The sequence below is a fragment of the Mustela nigripes genome, chromosome 4, assembly GCF_022355385.1.
Source record: "Mustela nigripes isolate SB6536 chromosome 4, MUSNIG.SB6536, whole genome shotgun sequence".
NCBI classification, from domain to species: domain Eukaryota; kingdom Metazoa; phylum Chordata; class Mammalia; order Carnivora; family Mustelidae; genus Mustela; species Mustela nigripes.
In genome coordinates this window covers 45,573,018-45,592,899 of record NC_081560.1, presented here as the reverse complement: position 1 = coordinate 45,592,899, position 19,882 = coordinate 45,573,018, and the positions used below count along the sequence as shown (strand labels likewise).

The 19,882-nt window shown below is 54.2% G+C and overlaps 2 protein-coding genes across 6 annotated transcripts in view; one reads left to right on the top strand and one right to left on the bottom strand.

The window, feature by feature from the left end:
• The window catches only part of ZNRF2 (zinc and ring finger 2), a 396,032-nt gene that overhangs the window by 346,568 nt on the left and 29,582 nt on the right, over positions 1-19,882 (top strand). Inside the window, exon 4 of one of the 3 annotated variants that reach the window (XM_059396648.1) lies at positions 12,637-12,731. The exons of the other annotated variants lie outside the window; for them this stretch is intronic. Within the exon in view, the coding sequence (XP_059252631.1) occupies positions 12,637-12,657 (21 nt within the window). The 3' untranslated portion in view covers positions 12,658-12,731. Of the gene's footprint in view, positions 1-12,636; positions 12,732-19,882 lie in introns of those variants that run through there. 3 annotated transcript variants of the gene reach the window in all.
• CRHR2 (corticotropin releasing hormone receptor 2) overlaps positions 1-19,882 on the bottom strand; it is a 28,791-nt gene that overhangs the window by 5,579 nt on the left and 3,330 nt on the right. For 2 of the 3 annotated variants that reach the window (XM_059396641.1, XM_059396643.1), the window contains exons 3-8: positions 8,642-8,727; positions 7,163-7,272; positions 6,698-6,815; positions 4,718-4,871; positions 4,163-4,223; positions 2,588-2,660 (exon numbers count right to left, since the gene is read on the bottom strand). In XM_059396641.1, the coding sequence (XP_059252624.1) occupies positions 2,588-2,660; positions 4,163-4,223; positions 4,718-4,871; positions 6,698-6,815; positions 7,163-7,272; positions 8,642-8,727 (602 nt within the window). The remainder of the gene's footprint in view (positions 1-2,587; positions 2,661-4,162; positions 4,224-4,717; positions 4,872-6,697; positions 6,816-7,162; positions 7,273-8,641; positions 8,728-19,882) is intronic. The other variant, XM_059396642.1, reaches the window with a different exon arrangement.

Genomic DNA, 19,882 nt, shown 5'->3' with positions numbered 1-19,882 from the left:
GTTCCTGGGCCCTGGGGGCCTGGTCCTCACTGGGTGCCTCAGCTTTCTCCTCCTGTTGGCATGCTCTAGGCAGGTGTAGCCTCAAAGGCCCTCGCCCAGGGGCGCGTGGGGCCCTGGCTGGGCCACAGAGAAAACCCAGACAACGCCCATCGAGTTCTCCAACTCGAGTGTGCACAGCCAAGTCTCCGGGGCCCTTCGTCTGAATGCAGATCTTGGGCCCACTCCAGACATTCCCAGGGGAAGGCGGGGGACCCTGGAATTTGCATGTGGTACAGGAGCTGCTGGGACATTGCTGGAAGGAGCAGGGAATGAGGAGACTTTACAGACAGACCCAATGCTCCGTGCCCTGGAGGAGCCCAGCTGGGAGTCCCCTGTTGCTGCCGGGGACACTTCTCAGCCTCAGGCTTCCTCTGGTGCCTGGGGAGCTAGCTCAGCCTCACAACAGAAGGACCTGGAAATAATCAGGTTTCATGTCCCCAGGGCCACCTCACACACTGACGAGGCAGGAAGTGTGTGAAGTAACCCAGCTTCCAAGCCTTCAGCGGGGGATCCTTCTGACACTCTTCCACGGGGTTGTCCCCATGGAAGCTGGCTCAGCACCTCACCTTGGCTTCCTCCCCACCTTTCCTTCTACTCCCACCCGTCGCTGTGCTTCCTGGGACCACGTCCTAAATGAACGCCTGGCACCGAGTTCTTGTCACATGGCTCTAATTCTGGCGCTCGCGTGGTCTTGGGCAAGTTAAGTGGCTTCATTAAGCTTCCTGAGCTTCTGTGTCCTCACTGGCCCAAAAGGGACACCAGAGAGCCTGTCTTGGAAGGTCAGCATGGGTTAAAATACTCATGGAGAGCCCTGAGCCCCGTGCCTGGTCCACAGTGGAACCCAGTGTCACACACCTTTCCCATGACAACAGCCTCCTGCAAACTGAACCAGCCAGTTCACTTCCCAGAACCCAAAAATAAGCTTGGTCGTGTCTTTCAGCAGCAGCAGGGCAGCCATGAACCATCAGGGGTGGGCAGGGCTGGCAGGGTACGGAGCGCGTACCCAACCCCGAGGACCAGCCCTTGTGTCTCAGCTCAGCGAGCTATTAGTGGTGACCTTGGGCAGGAGGTTTCATCTCTCTCAGTTTCTCCAGCTGTAAAATGGGGATCATAATTCCCATTTCCAGCCACGGATGATGCGAGATTTGGAAGTTACGAAGATGAAGCTTCTGGACAGGCTTGGGGGGGAATGGGAAGCTCCATCAGTGCAATACAGTAAGGGCCCAAAGGGAGATGCAAAGGGCTCTTGGGCCAAGAGGTGGGAGTAGAAGCGGAGAAAGGGTCAGGGAGGAGCAGGCAGGGAGAGGGGGCTGACACAGGGTCCCCCCATGCCCATCTCCCTTTCTCTGTTCATTTTCTCATGCTGCCCAACATCCTTGCAGCCAGGGGGCTCCTTCCCCACTATCACCAAAGCCCGACCCAGGCCAGCCTTCTTGGGGGGGTGGGGGGCAGATTCACGAAAAGCCCTATCCCTCCAGGATGGGCTCTGAGCAGCTGGCAGGGAGGGGATGAGTCTCAAGGGGTTTCCGTTCACACTGAGGGTGGGGACAAGTGACTCACTGCAGCTGGGACTCCAAGGACAGTCACTCCCTCCCACCCCCAACCCTCTCCTCGACTGCCAACAAGGATTGGCTTCTGCCTCTGAAACAAGGTGGAATTTCAGGCAGTGGGTAGAAAACCTCCCTCGTCATCTCCAGGTCATATACAACAAGGGCACTCCAAAGATGGGGGACAAAGGAATTCCTGAAGAAGTCACAAAAAGGAGGAGTTGGGAAATGAAAGAGATAAACAGGGACTGTCTGCAGGGTCGACCACAGAACCGCCAGCAGGCACCTGCTCTTTCTATCTCTTCTCTCTCTTTCTCTCTCTCCCCTATATATCCCACAAGAGGCGGGGGCCCCTTTAAGGAAGCTGGTGCGTACAGGAGCCTGAAATTACCAAGCCTGAAATAAGTCTTACGTAAATGCCAATTTCTTATGGGGCTTTTTTGCACGTCTCTTTTTTAAAATGTATAATATATAATGGGTTCATTTTTGCAGAATGCAGCCTCTACTTAAACTCCACCTTAATTAAAGCTCGTTGTGGATTAAAGACGTGGTAGCAATTATACCTTCAATGCGAATACATTTGCCAAAGGGTCGGGAGCTGGACAGGGAACAATTGCTCATTACGCTTCGTTCTAGTACCACTGTTCCAGGCTGGGGGCGGTGGGCTGGGCCCCAGAGGGGGTCGCTGGGGGCGGAGGGGGGTAGGTCTGGGCTGAACAGAAGTCCTCACACCCTTCTCTTGCCATTAACAGCTGCCCCCTCACCTGGCTGTCTCAGTACCTGGCAAGGGGACATCAGATGGAGGAGGCACTAGAAATCTGCCAGTCAGACCAGTCAGATAGTGGGGGGGGGGGTGTGTGTGCCAGGAAGTAGGGTGGTGTGTACAGAGGGTGTGCAGGACGGCCACTCCAGGCCACATTCTTCCCCAGCATCTCTGCCGGGTGGGTCCTCTGCTGCCCTCCCAGTGCCCGGCCCCATCCCGGTCCCTACGGAGGACCTACCAGGAGCACAAGGATGATGGGGCCTTGGTAAATATAGTCCACCAGGTCACCGGGCTCCTTGCCAAACCAGCACCTGCAAAGATGGAGAGGCTCTAAGTGGCCTGCTCAGTCCGGGTCTGGCCACTACAGTAGGTTTGGGCCCAAGGTTCTCTGGCTTGACCTTTCCTGCCACCCAGTCTCTAGGGCTTTGTCTTCTCAAAATCCCTGGGTGGATGGCCCTGGCCCCTCTGACCATCCTGGCTCACCCGTAGGCTGCCTTTTGCCCTCCATGGAGGGTCTGGTCTCCCCAGCTGGACTGAGGGCAGGCCCTGGGTCTCATCACCCTCCTTCTCACTCCCCTACCCTGTTCCAGACTGTGGGTGTGTACCCAGTGCTGGGCAGACAGGAGGCTCGTGAATGAAAGCAGAGCTGGGCTCCCCCTTGCTGGCCCAGGGCCCAAGCACCCTGTAGCACCTGTTCCTGTATTCCTTGGAACCTGCCGCTCCACGTGCCAGGCACTGAGCCGCACAAAGCAGCAGGTGGAGAGGCGGACGGCTTCTCCAGCCCTGAACCCCGGCCTTTCTCTGAGCTGAGCCTTATTCACCCGGTGAAGGGAGCCTGTCGCTAGCAGAGGCTTGATTATTCTCGGGGGATGCAGGTGGGTGTAGAAGCTCGGAGTCCAGGGGAGCCATGGGGCCGGGATGCAGTCTGGCTCTGTCCGTCACTCCCACTAGACCTCAGGAAGGGCCACGTGACTTTGGGAAATTCTGACTGTGTCCTCCCAAACTTTAGAGATCATTCAGTGCACCCTGCCTTAAACAGGAATCTCTTTGGTGCCTCCCAGCGCTAGGGTTTTGGTCTTTGCTTTAACACCCCCTTTGGCAAGAAGCTCACTACCTTCCATGGCGGCCTTCTTATTCTTGGGTAGTTTTAATCATTAGGAGCTCTTCCCAAAGCTGAGCTCTTGGAGTCCACTCCGGTTCTGCCCCTGCCCCTAAATCTCCAGCTTCGGAGACCTCTTAGAGATTTGTGTCCAGAGACTGACATTCCCTTGCCCCCTCGTGTTTCAGCTGGTGACATCCAAGTTCCCAGCTTCTGCTTGGTTGATGCACAGCCAGAATTGCCATCATCTGGGTGTGGCTTATATACCAACAGCTCCAGGGCAGGGAGGGTCGCAGGATGGGACACTGTACCCCAGGCAGGGACGGGGATCCCAGAATAAAACAAGTGCCCCTGCTCTGGCCCCGGGTTCTGTGAAAGGCTCATGAACACCCTTGGACGTGTTCAAGGCTGATGGCCTCTAGCCCTTGGCCTCCTCTATATTCCCTGGGCCAGACATGCTGCTCTGAGGAGGAAGCCTTACTGAAGGCTAAGGGGCTTATGCATTAGGGCATTTGAACGACCCATGATCCCTAACTCATAACACCCAGTACACCAGTATCTCGGGGTGCCAGGGATATCTTCTCAATATAGGGGCCATGGGAAAGTCAATCTGTCCTGGTAGGGCTTCAACTCCTGCCCCATGGCTAGGCTGGAGCCCTGGCTTGACCTTTCCTGACACCCCTCTGACCCCCACAGCTGGCCGGTCCCACTTACTGTTCGTTTTCATAGTAGAGCTTGCCAACGGCCCAGGCAGCAATGATAGGGCAGGGGATACCTGAAAGGACAGACACAGGCTATGGCGGACAGACAGATGGATGAGGACCCTCTTGTAGAGCACAGGGTGCGGGGACCACAGGGGCCTGGGACCAATCACCCAACTGCAGGCCATCCATGGCCCCATCCTGACCCCCCTTCTCCTCTCTCAGCAACCCCCTCTAAGAGGGACAGACAGATGAAGGGACAGCATAGTTTTCTGAGAACATTCGACAGAGAAGTGGAGCTGGTCAGCTTCTTTCTCGAAGCCAGAGACATAGGTCTTCGGCTTCGTCTTCCCAGGCAAAGAGAGGAGGGGTGTTTGTAAAGTGTTCTGTTGGAGGGACTGCTTGCTTCTTCCCCACCAGCAAGGGAAGGGAGTGGCTGCCTCCCTGGCCTGTCCTGGGGATGGCGGGCCAGGGGTGTGCACCTGTCCTCAGACCCAAGATGAAAGGAGGTGACCTTGTCAGCACTGCCCCCTCCCCACTAGGCCCCAGGACCCTCAGGGACCCTCACACCATCCGATGAAGAGGAAGAGCCATTTGCGCAGGCGCTCGGTGGAGTAGGTCATGACGATGGCTGTGTGCAGGTAGCAGCCCTCGACGAACATCCAGAAGAAGTTGGTCACCACGAAGTAGTTGAAGACGGTGGTGACGCAGCGGCACCAGACCTACACGGGGCAGGCGGTGGTCAGGGGCTGCCTGGGGCCAGGGCCCAGTGCACAGTGTGGGCACCCGCCCAGAGTTACCTCGTGGACATGCATTCTACCCTCTAACCTGGCTCTGGGAAGCTTCACATGCCTCCTAATTCTGTCTCCCTGTTTGGGGTGAAGTTAAGGGGGCAGCTGGCACTGGTCTCTTCTTGGGCTGCTCCCCCTGCACTTTCTGATCTCGTTTTCATAAAGAAAGAGGGAGTCTGGCTCTGAGCTTTCTGCAGGCAGAGGCTAGGACTGAACATCACTGCTATTTCCACGGTCAGTTTTTCGAGAGTCATCTTTGAGCCATAGCAAGGTTTCCATTTAGGGATGAAATAGGAAATCTCACGTAGAAAAAAAGTAGTGAGTCAATTAAAAGAAAGTTGTTGCATAAATAATAGTGCTGGGTTATGAAGGAGAACTGCAGCCATTGGGGTGATTCTCTAAAATCTCTGGGTTTGGAAGATTCTGGGCTTAGGATGATCGCAGCCAGCTCTGGGTGGAGACTCACCGTCTCCGGGGCAGGTTCCTGTGCCCCTCTGAGCCTCAATGGGACACAGAGAAACTGCTAATGGCACCTAACAGGGCGGATCATGGAGATGCAGGCTGGCTAAGATGGGCACCAAGAAATGAGGGTTGTTGCAATTTGCCTTTGTCCCTGTCCCTTTGAGCGGGGCTACCCACCCTCCCAAGTACCCTGCAGAGGGGAGGGGGCGAGCGGGTGGAGAAAAGCTTGTCCAGGGCCGCAGCCAGCCATGGCCAGCTCCCAGGCCTCCTGACCTAGCCATCTTTCCCCAGGCTTCTTCCCCAGGGCACCCTCAGGCCGAGGTTGAGATCTGGGGAACGGTGGCCAGGAGAGCCCGTGATGGGAGTTCTCTGCCCCACAGACACCACACGCCTTCTCTGTCCAGCTCCAAGGGCACCGGCTGTCAGCAGTCCTGGGCTGAGCTGTTCTCTGCCTCTGTGTCTTTCCCCCAGGGCCCTAGCCCCGATCTCAGGACCCACGTGGTTGTCTGTCTCCTCTTCTCAAAAAGGCCTGCTAAGGTGGGAAGCCAAAGGTCATCTCCTCCCAACCCTGCTTTTTCTCCAAGTCAAGTGACATCTTATCAGTACAAGTTAGTATGCGGCTATAGGGCCCCCCAGATTGGGTTGAACTCAGTGAGTGCCGAGGCAGACCTTAATGAGGGGCAAGTGAAAGGTCAAACCAGGTGGGGTGCCTGCTCAGGTCCACCGTCCAAAGAAAATGTATTGAGAAGTCTTTAATGGTGTGCCAAAGGACTCTGTGCTTTGCCTTGGGTTAGTCTCGGGTTTTGCATTGACTTGGACAGAGTACAGCAGCCATTGGCACAGCTCCAGCCTGTGTAGCTAACACATGGGATGCCCTGGTCAAGATCCTGCTGGCATTGCAGGGTCATGTAACCTCCCTGAGCCTCACTTTCCATGTCTGCATAATGGGGAAAATAACCCTGACAGGTCTCTCATTGCAATCGAGATAAAGTTCAATGGAGCTTAGTTCTAGCTGCTTCTTCTCTAAGGGGTCCTCGGGAGGTCCTATATTTAGAAGATGGGGAGTGGAAGAGGCTAACCCAGTCTGGTTTGAGGTTTGCACTGCTCCCAAGACCCCGGCCTGGCAGCACGCCCTGCCCCACCGCTAGCCAGCCCTGACTCTGACCCCAGCTCGGGAGGGACAATGATCAGGGTAGAGGTGAGCTCAGGTACGGGTCTCCACCTGAGGACTGGGTAAGAGAGGTGGGTGCCCCCAATACCCGGAGCCCCCCAGCCCCAAGGGTTCACCCGGTGACCTCATTGCTCTCATGCACTTCGTGGTCAATGAGCTGCAGCAGGAACCACGTGACATTGCGCAGGATAAAGGTGGTGATCAAATTCCAATGAATCACATTCCGCAGACAGCGGATACTCCTGTGGGAGGTCAGGCAGGATTGGGAGTGAGATAAGCAGGGCTCTGCCTGGGGTCAGGAAACAACTGGGACTGGCACCCCCAGTCCCCCACCCTCCAGGCCAGGTAAGAGACTCAGCCTCCGATGAAGTCAGGGCTGCCCCAGGAGCCACATTCCCCCTGTGGTGGCCGCAGTGGGATCTCTCTGAGCCAGCCCCGGCACCTCCCCCAGACCCCTCTGTCCACTGGGTTCATGGCCCTGCCCCACCCTGCCAAGTGGAGGCGAGACTGTCTGGGAGGGGTGAAGGGGGCACTATGGGGGAAGGGGCAGGGAAAAGCAGCAGGCCATGAAGGGGGTTGGGGAACTCACCGCAGGGCCAGGAAAAGCAGGAAGGCAGCCATGAGGGCGGCCACAGAAACACAGTGACCCAGGTAGTTGACAACAAGGGCGACGCGGTAGTGCAGGTCGTACTTCCTCTGCTGGACAGACAGACACACAGGCAGATGGAGGCATGGGGCACACAGAGGCTGGAGCTGGCCACTCCAGCTACGGCCCCCCGTGTGTCCTGAGCTTGGAGGCAGAAATGGCTTCAAGTATCATCACCACATCTGGCTCCTCGCACTCACTCCCATTGGCCGCGGGTGGCTCTTGGTACAGACAGACAAATGGCTGATGTTCCCCAGAATATGCCTGACATGATATCTCGGGATTTTATTATCTTTTTAACTCTGGACAGGGAGTTGCCACAGCTGTGTTTAATCTCAGCTCAGACCCTTGCTGGCTGAGTGACTGAGGGCGAGTGGATTTACATCTCCGGACCTCAGTTTTGACATCTGTATAATGGGGCCATCCTGCCTACCTGCCTCAGAAGCAGCAGGCTCGGGGAGGTCTGGAGGGTGCCCTGCGATCGTCTGTCCCTGATGCAGCAACAAGGGGGCGCAATGTCCGTAGAGAACTTAAGGACAATATTAACACCAAATAAAAGCCCGTCTCCTTTTTATGATCACTATGTGCTGGCAATTCTAAACAGAGGCAGGTAAAATACTCCTTCTTTCCAGGGCAGGGTCCCCTGACCCCACGCCCACCATGGTTTGCCACTGCTCAGAGGGGCTGAGAGAGGACAGAGGTCTGGGAGGGTCTCCTTCTTTATGACCCATCTCACTTGCGTCTCCCATGGCCCCATCACAGACCCCCTTTGGCTCACATTTTGTAGCATCCCTTTCTCAGGGTAGCTCAACCTTTTCCCTCTGAACCTGGATTCTGGGGTAAAGCTGCAGACTCACTGGGGGCTGCAATGGTGAATGAGGAGGGGGTTGGCCATGGGACGTGTCCTTTTGGGTCAGGAGCGAGGTGTAGCTTCAAAGGGGGAGGAGGTCGGCACTGCACGCAGCCTGGAGCCCAATTCCAGAGCAAGGGGGCTGCCGAGGTGTAAGCAGGACCCAGATCCCCTTGGGGCCCAGCCTTCCGGAGACAGTGCTTGTTTCCAGATGGAGCCACAGAATCAGAATGCTTGATGGGGAAACTGAGGCCCAGAGGAGGAGGAAGTCACACAGTCTGTTAGGTGTTTGGGACATGGGCCACAATGTCATTCCCTTCTTGTGTCACATGCCAGAGATGGTTGTGTCCTCTGCCAGCCAGAGCTCTCCCAAAGGTGGAGGTCTGTGTCCCCCTTCTCTCCTGTAGCGTCACTGAGCAGGGAACAGGACGTGGAGGCAGGGGGAAGAAGTGCAAAAAGGTATGGCTGGGCTGCATAAGGGCTGGTTCTGTCACCCTTGGGATGCTCTATGCTCAACCTGAGTCCTGATACCTGTACAGGGATGAGGGGTGTGCAAGGTGCGGGCCACTCACCTTATCATCCAAAATGGGCTCACACTGTGAGTAGTTGATCCGTGAAGCCCATGTCCCATTCTCCAAGCACTCTCGATAGGCATTCCCTACAAAATATGCCAACCACCAAGAGGCAGGTCACTCCCTTCCTCAAAAGCACTCCCTGGCTCCCAGGTGCCCACGGGATAAGGTTCATACTTCTTAGCCTCTCTAGGTCAGGAAACACAAAACACGTTTAAAAGTTCACAGGAGGGGCGCCTGGGTGGCTTAGTGGGTTAAAGCCTCTGCCTTCTGCTTGGGTCATGATCCCAGGCTGCTGGGATGGAGCTCCACATTGGGATCTCTGTTCGGCGGGGAGCCTGCTTCCCCTGCCCCTCCCCACCTGTCTCTCTGCCTACTTGTGATTTCTGTCTATCAAATAAATAAATAAATAAAATATTTTTAAAAAAGTTCACAGGAAAGTCATTTAGGTGAAAATTATGCAAAAGGCTTACCACACATGGTAGCTAAAATGCAGAATAAGATTCATTTTTTACATGATCTTTGACTAGCGTTTTGTATACCTTATTTAATTTTGTTTGGAATGGAACCTGACTGGGAGCCCTGTTGTGCCTGCAGATTTGCTGCTTTCCACACACCAAATTCCTATTCTTCTTCCATTTTATTTATTATTATTTTTTTTAAATATTTTATTTTATTTGACAGAGAGTGAGAGAGCACACGAGCAGGAGGAGCAGCAGAGGGAAAAGGCTCACTGCTGAGCAGGAGGCCGATGCAGGACTTGATCGCAGGACCCTGGGATCATGATCCGAGGCAAAGGCAGCTGCCTAACTGACTAAGCCACCCAGGTGCCTGTCTTCTCTCACTTTACACACAGGCGATCCATACTAATTCCCAGCAGGAGTTCTGTTTAACACCAGCTACCCTTCACAGAGTGGCCGCTCACCAGACCGATCTTGATACGCTCATCCCTTCAATCCTCCTGGCAACCCCATGAGTAATGGTAACCCGTTTTACAGTAGGGGAAACTAAGGCACAAAAAGATTAACCTACTTGTCAAAAGCTGTAGAAATGAGAAGGGGTAGAGCCAGGATTCAAATCCAGAAGGTCTGGCTTCAGGTTGCACGTTCTAAACCCCTTGCTACCAAGCAGCGGGACACAGGAACGAGGGACACCTGGGGAAGCGGGACTGTGTTGCTGACCTTGAGCTGCAGCTGCCTGCGAGAGCACTGTGTGAGATCTCTTGGTGTCTGACAGGAGTCTGCCCAGACTCTTCAGAGCACCAGTGTCTGATGGCCACAAGTGCAGGCTCCATCCTGGGGGAACGCAGGAGGATCAGAGAATGCTCATCTTTCCTGAGCATCTTTCATCTTCCTTGAAAACTGAGCTTGACTGTAAGTCCTAGCCCCCAAGCCACCACCTCCAGGTAGCCCACACTCAACCTCCAGCCAGGATGAACCTCCCACCTGGGAATGCCAGAGTCCTTTGCCAGCCTCTGCTTTGCCCCATGAATGTGAAAGTGATCTCCCCTACTTCCTTACAAATTCTGAGTGATCTGTGGTTTGGGGGTGACTTACGCTGGCTTTTTTAGCTCTCTGGCTAATGGGAAGTTATGTGTGGATTTTTCTTTTGGGTTGCTGTCAGATATATACTACAAAGCTAATTAAAATAAGTAGCTCCCAGAGCAGAGAGTCATAGAGCTGGAGGGGGAAACAGATTGCTTCTGGAAACAATGAGATCTGAAATAATTAAATTACTTAAAAAAACCACTTCTGTTGAGCTGACAGTGAGTTCAAAGCAGTGGGATTCAGGGAGCACTTGTTGAGGAGCAGAAACAATGGGGGAGAGTCTATTAGCTTAATTGTTTTTTAATTTGGTGCTCTGAGCTCAGAGAGTCTTCAGGCTCAGGATTGTTACTGGCCTAAGGATCCCTGGTGGGAGTCGAGATGATCTTGACCCCAAAGTGAGGACACCAGCCTCTTACCCCTAAACATGGCACCCACATCCACTCTTGGGTTATCTCCTTCCTCAGGGCAGTTTTACTACAGAAAGAGAAATTTCTACAGTTAAGAGAACCCGATGCATAGGGTTAGTGATGTTACTGAACTGAAGGTCAGCGTGTAGGGTGAGTCAAATAGACCTATGTAAAGGTATCTGGGGAAGGGCTGGTCCTTTTGTAAAACTAATAATCCTTTACAGATAAGGGTTAAGGGTCTTTCTCCACCAGCTTGTCTGAGGTGAGACAGGTCCTAACCCTGGCTCTGGTTCAAAGGTCAGAACATTTATCTTCTAAGGATGTGTTCATAGATGTTATCCAGCTTTCCTGGAGTTCAGTGCTAAGCCCTTTCCTCCCGGAAGGCCTCTTTGATTGCTCCCATCTCACAGATTTCTCTCTTCTGAGTCCCCGACTCCACCCCATCCAAGAGTCCCATGAGCCTGAGCCTCACACTTCATCCCTTGCTCATACCCTGGCCTGAGTTGTTTTGGAGTGCGAGTCTGGTCTGGCTGATCGTTGTGGGGCTAACCAAAGACAGGAACTCAGAACACTCCTCCAAGTGTGATATCTCATGATGGTAATAAGCATGGGGTAGGCCTGAGGAGGGAGGGAGTCATGGTAGAGATGCTGCAAATCTGAGACCTTCCTGGTCCCTTACGTCAATGCCTACCAGGGGTGCCAAATTTTAAGACTTCTCTATCCTGGCTTTCTTTTCTGGAAGACACCCCCCTCTGCCACCGCTCCACATGGCACTTGGCATTTGCCTTGGTAGGCCTGGCATATAGCTGGCTCTGTGCCGAACCCCCCCACCCTGAAACACCCTCCTCATTCTCACTGACAAACCCCTTCCTATCTTCTAAACCATAGGCCAAGTGCTCTCTCCTTCCACAGGCTTCCCCAGCAGCCCAGGCATTCAAGCCATCTCTTTTTTTCCTCTAAATGCCTCCTCTAGGCCTTGCCATCTCTCGAAACACGGGCCTTCACATTCGACTGTCCTTGAGCCCCACCAACACATCCCTGTGCCGTCACCTCCAGCCCACCCACACCCCCACCTCCAGCCCACACGCGCCCTACATTAGTGAGGCCAGTTTCACAAAGCAAAACTCATCTTGACCACAGCTATGATATTATTCCTCCTCTTCTATTCTAATGAATTCTATTTATTTTCTATACAAATGCTGGTCATGACTCATGAATTTGACTTCACCATCCACTATGGTGCTCTGACCCGTAGTTTGAAAATCAAACATCAAGTTTAGAGCATTTGCCATAATTCACAAAGGGTTTCACCTTTTTGGATCTGATCCTTTTTTTTTTCTTTGCTTACTGAACTGGAGCTCCCTGGGGACAGACAGGTAGGCAGAGACCATGGGGGGGGGGTCCCCAGTTCTCCCCCGGGAATTAGCCATGAAGTACATATTGGCTGCAACAAACGAACCCAGATCTGCCAACACCTTGGAAAGCAGGGTCTGAGCTGTGGGATGTGGTGGTGGAAGGAGGCTCCCCTCTGGGGGCTCAGTCGTGCCTGGAGATGAGGTTTTGGCTGCAGACTCCAGGTACCAGAGGCCTGGAAGACAGATGTGCCCAGCTCTTCGGGGGAGCTTGCTAATGAGGACACTGTGCCCTCAAGCACAGCTTTGGACAGGAGAGAGTAAGACAGAGTAAGACAGAGTAAGACAGAAGAGCCCCCCCACCCAACCACCAACCTGGAAACCATGGGAGGATGGGCACGCAAAATCTGAGGGCAGGCGGCCGGACCAGAATCTCAGAGCTGGATGCCGTGAGGTCCGTGCCTGTTGCCACAGCAACCCAAGTGCCCCTGCCAAAGATCGATGCCGGTGGTGTGTGGTGTGGCCTGCCAGGAGCATTAGGGTCTAAAGGATACAAGCAGGGTCCTCTCGTGCAGGGCTCTGTGGCCTGGGAATGCTGCTCCCTATTTCCCGAAGTGTGCCAGGCCTCTTCCCCCTAAGTGCCCTGTGCTGTCAAAAGCCCCCATTACCGTGGCCTGTCTCTCTTTCAGATGCCGGCCCCTTTCTTATGAGAGCTCCTAGTTCAGGCAGCCATCTAAGCGGTTCGGAAGTCTGGCTGTGAGAAGAGGGGGATTGCTCTTCTAGCTGTGGTTTTGTCTCTGGCTGGCAGGCTAAGTGACCTTAGCTAAGTCCCTGCCCTCTTGGCCTCAGTTTCTCCTCTCAGTTAAAGTGATATACATCCAGGCTCCCTGCTCAGTGGGAAGCCTGCTTCTCCCTTTCCCACCCGCCCCCCTGCTTGTGTTCCCTCTCTTGCTGTGTCTCTCTCTGTCAAATAAATAAATAAAATCTTTAAAAAAAATAAAGTGACGTACATCGTTTCTCAAAGATGTTATTGTCATCTCAGGTAGATGGGTTATCTGTTGTGTAGGACTTTCAACCCGCTGAACCCAGTACTACCCTCGAGCTATGTGACAACTCCAACCGTCCCTGTATACTTTCAGGGGCTCCCTACATGGGCACTTCTATGTCTGACAGTCTGACTGACAAGACATGGGAGACAGGGACCACGAGGGATAGTTTTTGGGTGACGGTTATGGGGGAAAGATTTTAAGGGACAGGTGGGGGCACAGGGAGTGAGTGGGACTGGTGGAGGGGGATGGATATCTGGGGAAAATGGACAAGAAGTTAGGTCAAGTAATGCTGGCAGGGAGGTGGAAAGGGCCAGAAGCACTATTCACTGAAGGAGTGAGGTCACTGTGCACGACAGGAATTTTCAGCACTATGGACAGCAAAATAGTACCACTCCCCACCAAAGCATATGGATGGCCTTGGAGAGCTCCTGAAACACAGCCCTCGGGTCTGCATTCATCACACTGATTTGCGAAGCTCTTCAGGCCCAGCTTCAGCCCCAGCTTCTTCATGGCTGTTCCAGCTCCCTGAGGGTTCCACTGCTCCCTGGTGGGCTAGGACTGCTCTTTCGCAGCTAGCTCAGGGGGGTAGGGGTGGGGAAGGCTTAGGCTGCCCTCTCTTCTGGCCCTTCCCTAAGAACTACCCAGACTGAGTACACAGGGGCTCAGGATGGACTGAGGTGGTGCTGTTATCTATGTGACTAGCTCTGAAAGAGGATGAGAGTCTCAGAGCAGGCCGAGAAGATAGTCTGCCACCTTGGGCGCCACGGATCTGCCAAGCTGCACAGCAAAAGCCCAACAGTCTTACCTGAAGGAGGCACCTAGGTCTCCCACACAGGCCACAGGGGGGCTGAGCCCTGCTGTCAGAAGGGCTGCACCATGAGTGCAATCCCACACAGGGTAGGGGCTGTCAGTCCCAAACCACAAAGCTGCAGTCAGGCATCCTCCCACTGCCAGCAAGAAAGCCTCCCCTGGTCCCAGGAAAGCATCCTGGGGACTGAGTCAGCAGACATCTTCCTAGGAATGTAAGAGGGAGAGGCAGCTTCTCCTTCATTTGGTCTGGAGGGGCCCAAAGAGGGACAGTGACATGCTGGGGGGTCACCGAGCCATTGTGTTCTAGAAGATGCAGCAAACTGTGCCATGCCTGCAGTGTCTTAGCAACTTCATGTCCAGATCCCTGGGGCAGAAAATGCCTGAGGGGCCAGATACCCCACCCTCAAGCCCCCTGACTGATTTTCCCTGGAAGGTGATGGCCATGATCTTCCTGTCCTGGCTTGAGACCCTGCTGGGAAATCTTTGCTTTTCACCTTGGTCACCTTTCTTATCTTTTGTGGAAAAAATATCTCTACTGGCTGGTTGAGGCGATGATGCTGTGGGGCATGACAAGTTGCTTTTTGTGTCCAGTTAAGACACCATCTGGGGGAGTGCTGCTCATGGTACCAACAGCGTAGTTTTCCGAGCTTCCCAAACAAGGCGCTTCTCCCGGAGTCAACACCCCTGCATTGCTTATATGCTGCGGCAGTGGACCAGAGCTGGCCTGCTCTGGGGCCCAGCTGGGACATTTCCTATCTGGGTCTGATCGCAGCCCACTGGGTTGCTCCTCCAAGCTCTGAACCAGCTTGACCTAGAAGGAATGCTGGGTTGAGGGTCTGGAAACCTGCCATTATCAACACAAACCCCAGGTTGGGAGGGACCTCCCCAGGGCCAGCTGCTTAGGACATCTGGAGTGAGAGGGAACTTCTAGTCCATTTCTTCAGTATTGTGTGCACACTGCTCTTGCGGCCCCAACTGTCCATCTGGACCTCCAAAACCCCTCAGCTCCTCATTTCCAAAGGACTTTCTGCTCATGATGCCTTTCCATCCTTGAGAGGCGTGGTAGGGGAAAATGTCTATACTTACAGCAGACAGTGGGCAAACTGAGTCAGGGAGGCACAGAGCTGCTTCATGCAGCCCACACAGGGCCCATGAAACAGGGAAGAGGTGTGACTGGAATCCAGCTCATTGTGTGAGACCACGGTCCTCCCCAGGGTTGATGCAAGTGGAAAGAGATGCCTACCAGCCAGCTCCAGCCTCTGTAGTGCGGGGCTGCCTCCTGCCAGTCATCCCTAGCAACGCTCAATGGGCTTGTCGCCATGACGCCAGCCTGCGACCCGCACAGGGAAACAGGGAGGAGAAGGCGAATGGGGGACCCCTGAGGCAGAGACTGCCGTGGAGAAGAGGAACATCAATGTTGGGGGACCGTGAGAATTCGCCAAGCTCCCCCCGCCACCTAATACAGAGATACTGAGACCCAAAGAGGAGAAAGACCTGCCCAAAGGTAAGATAAGCAGTCCGTGGCCTGGCCAGAATTACAACTGGCTTTCGATCATAGTTTCTGTGAAGTAATGTGGGGTGGAGACACCTTCGACGGGAATCCTATGTCCTCTCTTTACCAACAATGGCATTGCTCTGGAGGGCCAAGGATCTGCCTCTCTCTGGAGGCCTCTGGGATCAGACCATTCCTCCTCCTACTGCTCCCTCCCACAGTGGGGCCACAGACTTTCAGTGGCTCTCACTGAAGCCACTTGGCCACACCACCCAAAACGAGGACAACTATACTTGCCGTGAGCAGGACCCTCGAGGACGTCATGCTGAGAACACAAATTCTCCTTATTCTGGGCCTTATTCTTTACGCACCCTGCTGACAGCACTCCAGCTGTCCACGGAAACCCCAAGCAGCTGTGTCTCCCCAGGTGTGACAGGGCCTCACAAGGACAGCATATTTTCTGTCCCCTCCACCCAGATGAGGACACTGGGACATGTATGAGGGGGGACCTCCCTGTCCCTTGGTGAATCAGGGCACAGCCAGGACTTCGATCTGCCTTCCTGGATATGCATTGGGTTCCTCTTGCTCTCCCTGACCCCTACCTCCACAGGTGTAACAGGAACTCCCCACCAGGCTCTGGAGGACCTGGTTTCGGATGGGTAGACGGCACTTGGGGCTCTTGGGGATGGTCCCTGAGAGTCACTGTGGGTGGGGCTTTGCTGTGGGGTTCCAGACTCTGCAGGTGGTTGTTTGGGGCTGGAAGTCAGGCAGGTAAGGGTGCTGCAGTTCTGACTTGACTGAGTAAGGAGGAGGAGAGGGGAAGGGGCAAGGTTGAAATTCTCAGGCAGCCTGGATTTACATCTCAAAGGTACATCCTGAAAATCAAGCAGTGTCCCCCCCCCCCCCCCAGAATATTCCATTCCTGCACCGTGGGGCTATGGGTAAGCAGCTGGCAGCACTACCACCAGCAGAACTGAGGCCCATGGCCTGGACTGGTGTTCAAAGCCTCCATGACCCTATTCCCTCTACCATGTCTCCTCTCCATCTGTTTGCACTCTCCCTTCCAGCTGGCACATCTCTGGCCCAATTTTTCAAGACCCTCTCCAACAACATCTCCGTGAAGTCTTCCCAGCTTGCCTTCCCCTCCTTTTGGACTCAACCTCCTCCCAAGAGCTCCTACAACCGTGACTGTGCTATTTCACTTAAGAGCCATTATCAGAAAGCTCTTTTCAAGAGTCCCTCTCTCTCAGGATGCCTGGAGAGCTCAGTTGATTAAGCATCTGACTCGATTTCAGCTCAGGTCATGATCTCAGGGTTGTGAGATGGAGCCTGGCATCAGGCTCCACTCTGGGCGTGGAGCCTGCTTGGGATTCCCTCTCTCCCTCTGCCTTCTGCCCACTAGTGCACGCTCTCTCTCTAAACAAAGTCTTTTTTTTTTTTTTCTTTTTTAAGTCTCTCTCTCTCTCTTTCCCTCTAAAACAGGAGCCCCTGGAAAACTCAGGTCTTTCTCGTGTTTGAAGAGCTTGTTTCTAGTAAAGAGAGCAGTACTCTCACGAACCTGGTGAGAGGTGAGATGGGCAGGAAGAGGACGTGTGAGAGCTGGAGGGTTCCTGGGAAGAGAGGGAGGGAGATCAGGAGTGGTGGCACCCTTGGTCCTCTCTGAGATGAAGGGTCCTCAGGCGGGGAGGCAGCTGAGACATCACTGTCACGCTGCTCGGCTGCCCAGGTCTAGGCATGCAAGGCAGAAAAATGCTAGAGCAAGGGCCAGAAGTTTTCACAACCAGCATAGGCCATTTGGTGCCCTGGCTCTCTGTGGGATGCTAGGGAAGTCCTTTCTGGGCTAGTCATTTTCCACCCCTAAGCAACAGGGGAGGTGAGGGCAGCACTCGAACAAGAGGCCTTGCAGCTGGGAAGTTCTAGAATGTCTGGATGGCCAGAGGGGTATCCACTCTGCTCAGTCTCTCTTCCCTCCTCCTCCTCTTTGCCAAACCTTCAGTGATGGCCAGACATGTCCCACTTTCCCTCTCTCCCAGCACGAAAACCATTCTTACACAGGGTTAACTTCCTGCCCCTGGGACTCAGGGGTCCAGATGTGAATAGGTCTCACTTGGGGGCGGAGAATATAGACCTGAGTTTTTAGATTCCCAGCTTTGACTTCCTCAGCCTAGAGGGGAGGCTCTATTTGGAACCCTCCCTGAGGCTCATACCCTCCTATGACACAAATGTGAAGCCTCCACTGCTCTAAGACCTACAAGAACCGCTCCCAAGAACCTCCTCCAGGAAGTTTTCCAGGAATGCGCCAGGGCCCACCAAGCCCCTCTTTCCAATCCCTGACTATTGGTTTGTGTGAGTCTGGTCTTGAGGCAGCCTGGGATTCTCTGAGGGCAGGGTTCAGCCCTTCTTATCACCATGTCTCCTCAGGGCTGAAGAGGGGATTTCTACAGAAGCAGGCTGACCCAGTGGGAAGATGCCCCTGGCTGGAGACGACACAGTTTATGTGTTTCCAACACAAGCCATGCTTCAGCACATCTCTAGAGTGGGGCTCTGGGAAGTATGGACCCCCAGATCTCTCCATGGGTTTAGGTCGGGTGGAGTGTCTTTTTATCCCCCTTGTCCTGGCAGATGCCTCTGTACACATGGGCCCTGAAGTTGCCAACAGGACACGGTGGGAGCCTGATAGCAAGAGACTGAAGCTGAGCCATGCTGGATTTAGCAATTCTGCAGGGGGAACATGGGCCCTATGTGGGAGGGAACATCCCCCCCCACCAACCACCACAGCCACGAGGGCCCCAGGAACAGGCAGGAGGAGGTGTTTGAGCAGGGAGAATAAAATGAGGAGGAGGGAGGAGGGAGAGAGAGAGGCTTGAGGGAGAATGGAGGGGAGGGGTGGGGAGGGGAAGGGAGAAACAGAGGAAGAGAGCTGGAGAGGGAGGACGGAGGGAGCCAAGGAGGAAAAGAGAAAATAGCAGAGATCGAAAACAAGAGAGAAACAGAAAGAAACAGAAAATACATCCAAAGACAAAGCTGGAGCCACACATGGAAAGGAACAGAGACAGAGACAGGGAGACGCACAGACACCCGCACTCAGGATGGTGGGAGGTGGCAGGAAATGGAGTATATTGCCTATTTCAGGCTAGTCCGTTTCCTTTCTCCTTGCAGACAGGGAGACGGAGGCCCGGGAAGGGGATCAGACTTGCTCCAGTAGATACTGTGTGTAGACATTATGATAGAATTTGAATCTGCATCCCATATGGCCTCCAAGAAACTTGTGGGGGAGGCAGAGGCCACCTCCTGCCCCAGAACTGAAATGCTGAGCCCTCACCTTCCAGAGCCAGGGTGTGTGACCTAGAGCCCCCCACATTCTCCTGCCCCATCAGAGACCCCTCCCCCCAGGGCATTAGTGACCCGGGATCCACAAAATGGAGACAGGGAGAAAGGCTCCCAGTGGCCACTGCAGGAAGCTTCAGCATCTTGGGAGGTTGGTGGCAGCCGGACTGTGGCCCAGCTGGTGGCCAGGTCGCACTCAGGGAGAGCAGAGTTCCCTTACTGGGTCAGCTCTGCCCTGAGCTCTTGGCTAGGGGCCCCAAATCTGGTTCTTCAGCCCACTCGGTGATGCCACAAGCTCCTTGATATCTTTTCAACTAATCCGTTCTCTGTTTAAGACAACACAGTTGTTTTCTGAGAGGCAGCAGAGCCAGAGTTGGAATCCTTATGCTGCTACAAGTCGTGTGGCTTTCAGAAAGTCAATTAACTTCTCTGTGCTTCCATTTCCCCGTGTATCGTATGAGGATAATACTACACCTCCATTAAAGTGTCAGCACAAAGATTAATGCGTTAACACAGGTCAAATGATCACCCAGGGCCACGGAACCTGGGCCACAGAAATGTGGGCAGTGGGGAGAACCCTGGAGGGAACTTGGACACACAGACATTTCACTTGCTTCTGCAGGGACTAGCTTGTGTGGCCATGGACAAGTCCCATCCTTTACTTTGGCTGTGCTGCATCTGGACATTGTCTCTGGGTAAAAATTATCAAGACTCTGAATGGTCCTTCCCCATGGGCCACCTGTACCTGTCAGCTAACCTCACATCCAAGAAGGCCTTGTCTCTAGCAGAAGGCGCTTTCCTGGGCTTTCCCCTTCCAGCAGACTATGTTCTGGATGGACATCTGCACTCAGATGTCCCACCAGCTCCTTGGGGCCAACATACCTCCACCTAAGCTCAGCATTGTCCTGGTGTCATCCCTGACTCCTCCTGGTCCCCATCTCACCCCAGTCCTGTATATTCCAGGTGCCCCGGTCTCCCGCTTCCATCCCCTCAGTTGGCTCCTGCAGCTCCCATTAGACTTGGGCAGCTGTAGTAGCCTCCTGATCCCTCCTCTTGTCTCCGGAGGCTCTGGGCCCCACAGCAGACCTCCTTTGCCCTAGGCTCTATCCTGCATGGGCAGCAAAACCCACTGCACCACCCTGCGTCACCAGACCAATATCCGCGTGTCTGCTCTGGTCTGTTTCTTTCTCCTCCTACCTACACTCTGTACAACACTCACCAGTCCCAAGGGACATCTCCTCCTGTCCCTGTTTCATG